The sequence below is a fragment of the Hemibagrus wyckioides genome, linkage group LG09, assembly GCF_019097595.1.
Source record: "Hemibagrus wyckioides isolate EC202008001 linkage group LG09, SWU_Hwy_1.0, whole genome shotgun sequence".
In the NCBI taxonomy this organism is placed as follows: Eukaryota; Metazoa; Chordata; class Actinopteri; order Siluriformes; family Bagridae; genus Hemibagrus; species Hemibagrus wyckioides.
Window position 1 is genome coordinate 30,525,087 of NC_080718.1, and position 11,421 is coordinate 30,536,507.

At 43.1% G+C, this 11,421-nt stretch overlaps 1 protein-coding gene across 1 annotated transcript in view; it reads left to right on the plus strand.

Moving 5' to 3' along the window:
* The first annotated feature begins 1,128 nt into the window (after positions 1 to 1,128).
* Positions 1,129 to 11,421, plus strand: part of mrps5 (mitochondrial ribosomal protein S5) — a 32,150-nt gene continuing 21,857 nt past the window's right edge. The window contains exons 1-5 of the mRNA XM_058399845.1: positions 1,129 to 1,249; positions 2,785 to 2,919; positions 3,671 to 3,796; positions 4,032 to 4,265; positions 4,619 to 4,653. Coding sequence (XP_058255828.1) covers positions 1,201 to 1,249; positions 2,785 to 2,919; positions 3,671 to 3,796; positions 4,032 to 4,265; positions 4,619 to 4,653 — 579 coding nt within the window. The 5' untranslated portion in view covers positions 1,129 to 1,200. The remainder of the gene's footprint in view (positions 1,250 to 2,784; positions 2,920 to 3,670; positions 3,797 to 4,031; positions 4,266 to 4,618; positions 4,654 to 11,421) is intronic.

The following is an 11,421-nucleotide window of genomic DNA, read 5'->3' on the forward strand; positions in this document are numbered from 1 at the left end:
GGTTTTAAATAAGAAGAAGCTGAGTGGGAGGGTGGACACCCCATGGAGAAGTGTACATGGTTTTACTGATGATTTTAAACCAGAGTGGACGCACTGTATAAACCACCGTTAACTAAAAAAGCTGCCGACCTCCAATGGAGGATTTTACACTGTATTATCTCTGTGAACTCTTTTATTTCTGTTTTAAACCCTGATGTTGCACATGATTGTCCTTTTTGTTCACAGAGAGAAACAGTTTTTCATGCTTTTATTCACTGCTCCAGGTTACAGTCACTGTTTGTGTTTTTATGGAGCATTTTAAGGTCTTTTAATGTTGTTTTTACTTTTCAGTGTTTTATTTCTGGTTTTAAGTACATCAGGAAACACCAGTTCAGGTGCCAACTGATCAATTTTATATTTGGTCAGGCCAAAATGGCGATATACCTGAGCCGGAAAAACCAAATTGCACAAAGCACTGACTGTGAAGCCATAAGAATTCTGATGAAATAAAGAGTTTTAATTGATTTTAATTTTTATAAAAGTATGAATGAGTTGGATGTGTTTAGATGTGTGTGGTGTTGGGAGAATGTTTTGTGCTCTGTAGCAGAAGGGAAACTTAACTTTGCAGCAGAACTAAACTAATCATCACCTGTGTTTAAACTCATTTATTGACATTATTTTAATACATATTTATTTATTAAGTCACTGATTTTTATGATATGTGACTTGTTTAAATAAAGTTTTGTCTAACTGTCTAATAAAGTCTGTCACACACACACTGTGGTCAGTCCTGTGGAGGAACGGAGAGGTCATTTAGCACTCTGAAAGCATTAAATCTGCCCTGTTTGTACTGGAGGATGTTTTTGAGGCTTGAACAGAATCCTGCAGAGACCGGAAGTAAAAAAGAAATGTAAACAACAAACAAGTTTAATTCAAACCCGTGTTTAAAGTCTTAGTGTCTGTTCTTTTATTTAGTTTGATTTTATTTAATGTCTGGACCATGCACTTTCTTCAGAGTAGCAAAATACATTATATTCATACGTTTTTCTTACAATTACAATTTTAAAAATCGTTTTATCTTTCCTCCAACAAGCATGATAGATTAGATAGGATATATTATTTTTTATAGATTTTTTAGCCAGATTACTTGATGTGTATTTTGGACAGGCATTTTCCTCGCCTTACTTGTTGTGCTATTTGGGGCCTTTTCAGAGTTCCAAGATGGCGGCGGCCGCTCGGCTGAGCTGTGTCCTCCGTGTATCATTAGCAGGTGAGTTTTAACGCAGTGCTTTTATTAAGTTTACCGGTTTAAATCTCCGAGTGATGATGGAGTATAAACAGCGTGTTTATATGCAGGTAGAGAGCTGTATGGAGAGGTTTGGCGCAGTTTCGGGACGTGTGTTAGAGGTCCCTCTTGCGCATGCGCGGTGTAAGCTTGACATTCAGTGTAGCGTTATGACGTGAGAATAACTAAGTAATCTACATACCACCGGGATCAGATTTCTCTCGCCCCCCCCCCCTCTCTCGCCCCCCCCCCTCTCTCGCTCTCCCCCTCTCTCTCGCCCCCCCCCTCGCCCCCCCTCGCCCCCCCCTCGCCCCCCCCTCGCCCCCCCCTCTCTCGCTCTCCCCCTCTCTCTCGCCCCCCCCCCTCTCGCCCCCCCCTCTCTCGCTCTCCCCCTCTCTCTCGCTCCCCCCCTCTCGCTCTCCCCCCCTCTCGCTCTCTCTATCTATGAAACATCTTTATGCACTGATCAGCCATAACATTATGACCACCTGCCTAATATAGTTTAATATACTTTTGCTGCTAAAACAGCCCTGACCTGTCGTGGCTTGGACTAGATCCCTGTAAGTTCCGAGGTGAGTCCTCCATGGCCCATCCATCCACTTGTTTGTCCAGAACATCCCACAGATGATTGAGATCTGGGGAATTTGGAGGCGGAGTCAACACCTCAAACTGGTTGTTGTGGTCATCAAACCATTCCTGAACCATTTCTGCTTTGCGGCACGGTGCATTATCCTGCTGAAAGAGACCACAGCCATCAGGGAATACTGTTTCCATGAAAGGGTGTAGATGGTTTGTACACAATAAAGGTGTTCCCGGTCTGCAGTGGTCAGTGTCTATCAAAAGTAGTCCAAGGAAGGAACAGTGGTGAACCGGAGACAGGGTCATGGGCGGTCAAGGCTTATTGATGCACGTGGGGAGAGAAGGCTGGACCGTGTGATCCGATCCAACAGATGAGCTACTGTTGATCAGACTGCTGAAGAAGTTAATGCTGGTTCTGATAGAAAGGGGTCAGAATACACAGTGCAGGACAGTGTGTTGTCCTGTATACATGTAATACACATGTTCTGATAGAAAGTCTACATCGTGTAGTGCAATAAAATATCCAAAAGGATTCAAAGTAAAGCAGAGGGACTCCTGCTGTAAGTACACTACACCAGGAACACACTGCCCTCTACATCTACTGTTCTGGTCTTTATTCCTAAGTCCCTTTATTCCTGTGTTTAGTCAGATCATTAATATCAGAGTGATGTGTTGTAGCTCCATCAGACTGTCAGGTGGTGGCACTGGACTTCACTCTGCTCCTCAGAAACTAGTTCAGAAAGAAAGTGTAACTGAGACACGCCCTGTTTTAGACAAACTCCGCTCCTGTGTGTGTGTGTGTGTGAGTGACCAGACTCAGCTCTGAGGTCTGATGTGTGTAGTGTCAGTGCTGTGTGAAGAACTCCACTCTGAAATCTCAGCCGAGTGTTCGATTAGATCTGAGTGTTCTGAGATCTGTATAAAGTGTGTGTGTGTTACAGGTGTTAGAACATTAGGAGGTTCTGGTCTCTCCTCTGTGACTCGGTCCAGTGGATCTCCGGTCTGTTCTGCGGCTGTGGTTCTGGCGTCTCCGGCTACCTGGACTCAGACTCGTCATTCCAGCTTCTTCACCAAGCGTAAGCACTGTGTGACCTTTCACCTCATCACATAACTGCAAAACATCACTGCACTCACACTCACGTTCATCCATCAACTCATCATCTTAATGGTTCTAGCAAGAACCCTACAGTAATGTGTTTCCCTTCCATGCAGAGCCCTTACAGGACAATCGGAACCCTTAACGATTATAGAACTCTAGGAACTTCTACAAGGAGAACTAATTTATTACTTAATAAACTCTTAAATAGGAAAGAAATGATACGAAGAACCCTTAAAGAACCCACTGCGTACTAAAGGAACCCTTAAAGAACCCACTGCATACTGAAGGAACCCTTAAAGAACCCACTGCATACTGAAGGAACCCTTAAAGAGGCCCTTTCTCTGAGTGTGTGCTATTAACTCTTATACATGCTTATGAAAGGATTCTTTAAGGGTTCCTTTAGTACACAGTGGGTTCTTTACATCTAAAATAAAGAGTTCTCCTTTTTACTTTGATCATGTTCTGATGAACTCATTAGCTTGTTAGTGTTCTGAGCGGGTTCTACTGGGGAACATCAGACCAGTGGGGAAACAGTTGTCTGTCATGTGTGTGTAAGATTTGCCATTATTAGCAAAAAAAAACAGATGATAAATAGTATTTTATACATAGACGTGTTTTAAGAGACATTAGAGAATCATTAATGAACCGTAACATCAGCTCATTATATCGCTGTGTGTGTGTGTGTGTGTGTGTGTGTGTGTGTGTGTGTGTGTGTGTGTGTGTGACAGTGACTGCAGATGAGCTGTGGCGTGGTGTGTTAGCCGAGAGCGGCGCTGGATCCAGGAAAGGTCGAGGGAAAAGAACCAAACGCAAACTGAAGAAAGACCTGAATCGAGGACAGAACATCGGAGAGGGTAACACACACACACAACACCACACACACACACATACACACTGACACACACTGACACTCACATTCTGACCAACGTATTTGCTTCTGTTTTGCCTCTGTCCTGCCTGATGTGTTTGAGATGAATCAATTAATGAATCAATGAATCATTTAAACAAAGACTGATGAATTGATGAGTTAATGAATCACTGAATCAATAAATCAGTCTTCTCTTCTTCCTCCTCCTTGTAATCTTACAGGTCGTGATGGGTTCCTCTGGCCGGGTCTGAATGTTCCTATAATTAAAGGTGGAACCATCCAGTCCTTCTCTAAACGAGGAGAGGCGGAGCAGCAGGAGCTGAGGGCAGAGCTTGAGCGTCAGAGGGACGAGTGGGACAGGAAGAGGAAGATGAAGATAAAGAGAGAGAGGGGCTGGTCAGGAAACTGCTGGGGAGGGATCAGTCTCGGACACCCAGACCCGGGACCGAACGGAGGTGTGTGTGTGGGTGTGGGTGTGTACACAGCTTGGTTTAATTGATGTAGTTTGTGAAATTAGTGATGTGCAATAAACCACACACACAAAATCATACTCACACAAACATGCTCATTTCTCTCACACACACACACACACACACACACACAGCCCTAGTCATGGTGGTGATGGAGTGTAAATCTCAGATTCCCTCTAATGTGCCCTTGCCTTTGGGTCGCCGTGGCAACAAGCCCACTGAAGTCCAAGCAATATTCCTGTCTTTTTTCTTTCTTTTTTTTTTTCCAGGAACACACACACACACACACACGTGATTGTATTAAAAATTTGAAAAATTGTGTTTTTATATTTTCTTAGAAACATATGAGGATTTTGACTGCAGAGTTATTGAGGTGAGTGAATACACTGTGTGTGTGTGTGTGTGTGTGTGTGTGTGTGTGTGTGTGTGTGTGTGTGTATAATTCCTGTTTACCTCCTCAGGTACAGTGTTCTTCTCTGGTGTTTTATTCCTCACATACACTCTCAGCTCTCACAGGCCACGCCTCCTTCACTCAGACTGACAGATACACAGGCCACGCCTCCTTCACCCAGACTGACAGATACACAGGCCACGCCTCCTTCACCCAGACTGACAGATACACAGGCCACGCCTCCTTCACCCAGACTGACAGATACACAGGCCATGCCTCCTTCACCCAGACTGACAGATACACAGGCCACGCCTCCTTCACCCAGACTGACAGATACACAGGCCACGCCTCCTTCACCCAGACTGACAGATACACAGGCCACGCCTCCTTCACCCAGACTGACAGATACACAGGCCACGCCTCCTTCACTCAGACTGACAGATACACAGGCCACGCCTCCTTCACTCAGACTGACAGATACACAGGCCACGCCTCCTTCACTCAGACTGACAGATACACAGGCCACGCCTCCTTCACTCAGACTGACAGATACACAGGCCACGCCTCCTTCACTCAGACTGACAGATACACAGGCCACGCCTCCTTCACCCAGACTGACAGATACACAGGCCACGCCTCCTTCACCCAGACTGACAGATACACAGGTCACACCTCCTTCACCCAGACTGACAGATACATAGGCCACGCCTCCTTCACTGAGACTGATAGGTACACATCTGATGTGTAGTGTAGTGTAGTGATGTGTAGTGTAGTGATGTGTAGTGTAGTGATGTGTAGTGTAGTGATGTGTAGTGATGTGTAGTGATGTGTAGTGTAGTGATGTGTAGTGTGTAGTGATGTGTAGTGATGTGATGTGTAGTGTAGTGATGTGTAGTGTAGTGATGTGTAGTGTGTAGTGATGTGTAGTGATGTGTAGTGTAGTGTAGTGTAGTGATGTGTAGTGATGTGTAGTGTAGTGTAGTGTAGTGTAGTGATGTGTAGTGTGTAGTGATGTGTAGTGATGTGTAGTGATGTGTAGTGTAGTGTAGTGTAGTGTAGTGTAGTGATGTGTAGTGATGTGTAGTGTAGTGTAGTGTAGTGATGTGTAGTGATGTGTAGTGTAGTGTAGTGTAGTGTAGTGTAGTGTAGTGATGTGTAGTGATGTGTAGTGTAGTGTAGTGTAGTGATGTGTAGTGTGTAGTGATGTGTAGTGATGTGTAGTGTAGTGTAGTGTAGTGTAGTGTAGTGTAGTGTAGTGTAGTGATGTGTAGTGTGTAGTGATGTGTAGTGATGTGTAGTGATGTGTAGTGTAGTGTAGTGTAGTGTAGTGATGTGTAGTGATGTGTAGTGTAGTGTAGTGTAGTGATGTGTAGTGATGTGTAGTGTAGTGTAGTGTAGTGATGTGTAGTGTGTAGTGATGTGTAGTGATGTGTAGTGTAGTGTAGTGTAGTGTAGTGTAGTGTAGTGATGTGTAGTGTGTAGTGATGTGTAGTGATGTGTAGTGATGTGTAGTGTAGTGTAGTGTAGTGTAGTGATGTGTAGTGTGTAGTGATGTGTAGTGATGTGTAGTGTAGTGTAGTGATGTGTAGTGTAGTGTGTAGTGATGTGTAGTGATGTGTAGTGTAGTGTAGTGATGTGTAGTGTAGTGATGTGTAGTGTGTAGTGATGTGTAGTGATGTGTAGTGATGTGTAGTGTAGTGTAGTGTAGTGATGTGTAGTGTGTAGTGATGTGTAGTGTAGTGATGTGTAGTGTGTAGTGATGTGTAGTGTAGTGATGTGTAGTGATGTGTAGTGTAGTGATGTGTAGTGATGTGTAGTGTAGTGTGTAGTGATGTGTAGTGATGTGTAGTGTAGTGATGTGTAGTGTGTAGTGATGTGTAGTGATGTGTAGTGTAGTGATGTGTAGTGATGTGTAGTGTAGTGTGTAGTGATGTGTAGTGTAGTGATGTGTAGTGTGTAGTGATGTGTAGTGATGTGTAGTGTAGTGTAGTGTAGTGTAGTGTAGTGTAGTGATGTGTAGTGTGTAGTGATGTGTAGTGATGTGTAGTGATGTGTAGTGATGTGTAGTGTGTAGTGATGTGTAGTGTAGTGTAGTGATGTGTAGTGTAGTGTGTAGTGATGTGTAGTGATGTGTAGTGTAGTGTAGTGATGTGTAGTGTAGTGATGTGTAGTGTGTAGTGATGTGTAGTGATGTGTAGTGATGTGTAGTGTAGTGTAGTGTAGTGATGTGTAGTGTAGTGATGTGTAGTGTGTAGTGATGTGTAGTGTAGTGATGTGTAGTGATGTGTAGTGTAGTGATGTGTAGTGATGTGTAGTGTAGTGTGTAGTGATGTGTAGTGATGTGTAGTGTAGTGATGTGTAGTGTGTAGTGATGTGTAGTGATGTGTAGTGTAGTGATGTGTAGTGATGTGTAGTGTAGTGTGTAGTGATGTGTAGTGTAGTGATGTGTAGTGTGTAGTGATGTGTAGTGATGTGTAGTGTAGTGATGTGTAGTGATGTGTAGTGTAGTGTGTAGTGATGTGTAGTGATGTGTAGTGTAGTGATGTGTAGTGTGTAGTGATGTGTAGTGTAGTGTAGTGATGTGTAGTGATGTGTAGTGTAGTGATGTGTAGTGTGTAGTGATGTGTAGTGTAGTGTAGTGATGTGTAGTGATGTGTAGTGTAGTGATGTGTAGTGTGTAGTGATGTGTAGTGTAGTGTAGTGATGTGTAGTGATGTGTAGTGTGTAGTGATGTGTAGTGATGTGTAGTGTAGTGATGTGTAGTGTAGTGATGTGTAGTGTAGTGGTGTGTAGTGATGTGTAGTGTGTAGTGATGTGTAGTGATGTGTAGTGTAGTGTAGTGATGTGTAGTGTAGTGTAGTGATGTGTAGTGTAGTGTAGTGATGTGTAGTGTAGTGATGTGATGTGTAGTGATGTGTAGTGTAGTGATGTGTAGTGATGTGTAGTGTAGTGATGTGTAGTGTGTAGTGATGTGTAGTGTGTAGTGATGTGTAGTGTGTAGTGATGTGTAGTGATGTGTAGTGTAGTGATGTGTAGTGTGTAGTGATGTGTAGTGATGTGTAGTGTAGTGATGTGTAGTGTGTAGTGGTGTGTAGTGATGTGTAGTGTAGTGATGTGTAGTGATGTGTAGTGTAGTGATGTGTAGTGTGTAGTGATGTGTAGTGTGTAGTGATGTGTAGTGATGTGTAGTGTAGTGATGTGTAGTGTAGTGATGTGATGTGTAGTGATGTGATGTGTAGTGATGTGTAGTGATGTGTAGTGATGTGTAGTGTAGTGTAGTGATGTGTAGTGTAGTGATGTGTAGTGTGTAGTGATGTGTAGTGATGTGTAGTGTAGTGATGTGTAGTGTAGTGATGTGTAGTGTGTAGTGATGTGTAGTGATGTGTAGTGTAGTGTAGTGATGTGTAGTGATGTGTAGTGTAGTGATGTGTAGTGTGTAGTGATGTGTAGTGATGTGTAGTGTAGTGATGTGTAGTGTAGTGATGTGTAGTGTGTAGTGATGTGTAGTGATGTGTAGTGTGTAGTGATGTGTAGTGATGTGTAGTGTAGTGATGTGTAGTGATGTGTAGTGATGTGTAGTGTAGTGATGTGTAGTGATGTGTAGTGTAGTGTAGTGATGTGTAGTGTAGTGTGTAGTGATGTGTAGTGTAGTGTAGTGATGTGTAGTGATGTGTAGTGTAGTGTGTAGTGATGTGTAGTGATGTGTAGTGTAGTGATGTGTAGTGTAGTGATGTGTAGTGTGTAGTGATGTGTAGTGATGTGTAGTGTAGTGATGTGTAGTGTAGTGATGTGTAGTGTGTAGTGATGTGTAGTGATGTGTAGTGTAGTGATGTGTAGTGTAGTGATGTGTAGTGTGTAGTGGTGTGTAGTGATGTGTAGTGTAGTGATGTGTAGTGTAGTGATGTGTAGTGTGTAGTGATGTGTAGTGTGTAGTGATGTGTAGTGTGTAGTGATGTGTAGTGATGTGTAGTGTAGTGATGTGTAGTGTAGTGATGTGTAGTGTAGTGATGTGTAGTGATGTGTAGTGTAGTGATGTGTAGTGATGTGTAGTGATGTGTAGTGTAGTGATGTGTAGTGTAGTGATGTGTAGTGATGTGTAGTGTAGTGATGTGTAGTGATGTGTAGTGTAGTGATGTGTAGTGTAGTGATGTGTAGTGATGTGTAGTGTAGTGATGTGTAGTGTAGTGATGTGTAGTGATGTGTAGTGTAGTGATGTGTAGTGATGTGTAGTGTAGTGATGTGTAGTGATGTGTAGTGTAGTGATGTGTAGTGTAGTGATGTGTAGTGTAGTGATGTGTAGTGATGTGTAGTGTAGTGATGTGTAGTGTGTAGTGGTGTGTAGTGATGTGTAGTGTAGTGATGTGTAGTGATGTGATGTGTAGTGATGTGTAGTGTAGTGATGTGTAGTGTAGTGATGTGTAGCGTAGTGATGTGTAGTGATGTGTAGTGTAGCGTAGTGATGTGTAGTGTAGCGTAGTGATGTGTAGTGATGTGTAGCGTAGTGATGTGTAGTGATGTGTAGCGTAGTGATGTGTAGCGTAGTGATGTGTAGTGTAGCGTAGTGATGTGTAGTGATGTGTAGCGTAGTGATGTGTAGTGATGTGTAGTGTAGCGTAGTGATGTGTAGTGATGTGTAGCGTAGTGATGTGTAGCGTAGTGATGTGTAGTGATGTGTAGTGTAGCGTAGTGATGTGTAGCGTAGTGATGTGTAGTGATGTGTAGCGTAGTGATGTGTAGTGATGTGTAGTGTAGCGTAGTGATGTGTAGCGTAGTGATGTGTAGCGTAGTGATGTGTAGTGTAGTGTAGTGATGTGTAGCGTAGTGATGTGTAGCTATGGTTGGGCCACCTGTCAGTCAGGCCCACCCAGTCAGTTGCTTGCTACAGAAAAGATTGCTTTGACTACGGCGATTGCTGGATGCCTTTATACATGCCTTTGTCCGTATTAGGTTTTTTGGCACGTCATATGTTACTTCTATGAGTCAATTTTTGTACTTTCTGCGCGAGAGCGCCCTCTGGTTTCGAGGAAGAATGAAACGTCTCTATGCTCATGCCGCCCCTCTCCCTCCACACCGAGCACATTTCACAGAGGGTCACTGAAGTTTATTTTCACATTAAACTAAAATGAAACAGAGCACCTTACTAAAGTTTGTGTCAAAAAGACGCTGTGTGCAGCCGGAGGAGGAAATAATTCCGATGTTCAGGAGCCGTGAAGCTCGAGTAGTAAGGAGCTCTGCTAGTGTTCATTCACCTTTTACTCCATCACCAGCAGCACTTTATTCTCCATTGTGTACCTCCTCTACACACCAGTGTAAAAGTAAGCCAGTCTACATTTTCCTACTATGTAGTTGTATAGTCATTGTTGTTCATTTCATGTGGTTTATATGGCCGTTGAGCCATATATCTGACAGTTTACATACTGCCCGATACTGTCCTGCTGATTTGATAATGGTGTTGCGGCGTGTCAGTCAGATGTGCGCGCACGTGTGTGTGTGTGTGGTGTGGCCACCGTGCTCATGCTGTTCTTATTGTTATGTTCTTAACATTGCTTACGATGACATACAGGCTAATGCTCTGATTTAAATGGTGGTTTGCATTCAAGCAGGTGTAGTTATGTTGGCTTATTTTGATAAAAGATGCATTTTAGGCTAGGCCCGCCCAATTTTCTCTGGGCCCACCCACATTGTGATTCCTGGCTATGCTAGTGGTGTAGTGATGTGTAGTGTGATGTGTGTAGTAGTTTTTGTTGTGGGGTGTACTCATTTTTGCATCACCCTAATTTGACTAAAACTGAAAAATGTGTTCTCTAAGTTATATTATTAACCTTACTTTCACGTTCCAAGTTAAACAGATGTTATACAGATGTTATATGAAACTTAGTCTTGTCAACATTTTGGAGATTGTTTTTGTGTTCATTGAGATACTGTTTAAATTATTACTTTTTAAAGCGGGTGTACTCGTTTACACTGAACAGTGTACGATGATGATTCAGGATCCATGTCAATTTTAATGTCAGTAATAATAATATCTCATGCAGTGTTATAATCTCTCTCACACACACACACACACACACACAGAGTAAGTGACAAAGTGCTGTTAGAACTCCTGTCCACTTATAAAGGTGCATTAATTAAATCAGAGGCTTCCAGGAAGCTGCAGACACTTTGCCAAGGACATGGAGTTTTACTGCCAGCACAGAGAGACGGACAGAGAGGGAAAAAAACAAGTGTGTGGGTGGGGTGGGGTGGGGTGGGGGGTCCTCTGTAGACTTTTCCTCTAAACAGAAAGTCTACATCTTGTTTGGCCAAAACGCCTCCAGAGTCTGAGGCTTCTGCACTCTGTGTCTGTATCTTTACTGCACTGAAGCTGATGTCTGAAGACTTTATCCTCTTCCTCTTCCTCTTCCTCATCCTCATCCTCTTCATGTATGACTTAGTGTAGGATTTTTCCTGGTTTTCTCACCTGAAGCTCTGCTCCTGTGGTTTTAATGTCTGCAGATTGTATGTTTTTCTGACTAAAGGCAGACTCAGGACACTCTGACTCGCTCTCAGGGTACAGTCCCATCTTCTGCTCTTTAGAACTGAGGTTGATGTTTTTCTCGAGGTTGATTTTTTTCTCGAGGTTGAGGTCATCCTCTCCTGGAAGACACAGATGATTTCAGTAATACAGTATAAATATGATGGGAGTTTTTTTAAGTAGCTGTTAGCTGATTAGCTGTTAGTTCTTGGCAGTCCACTCTGGGTTTTTGGGTT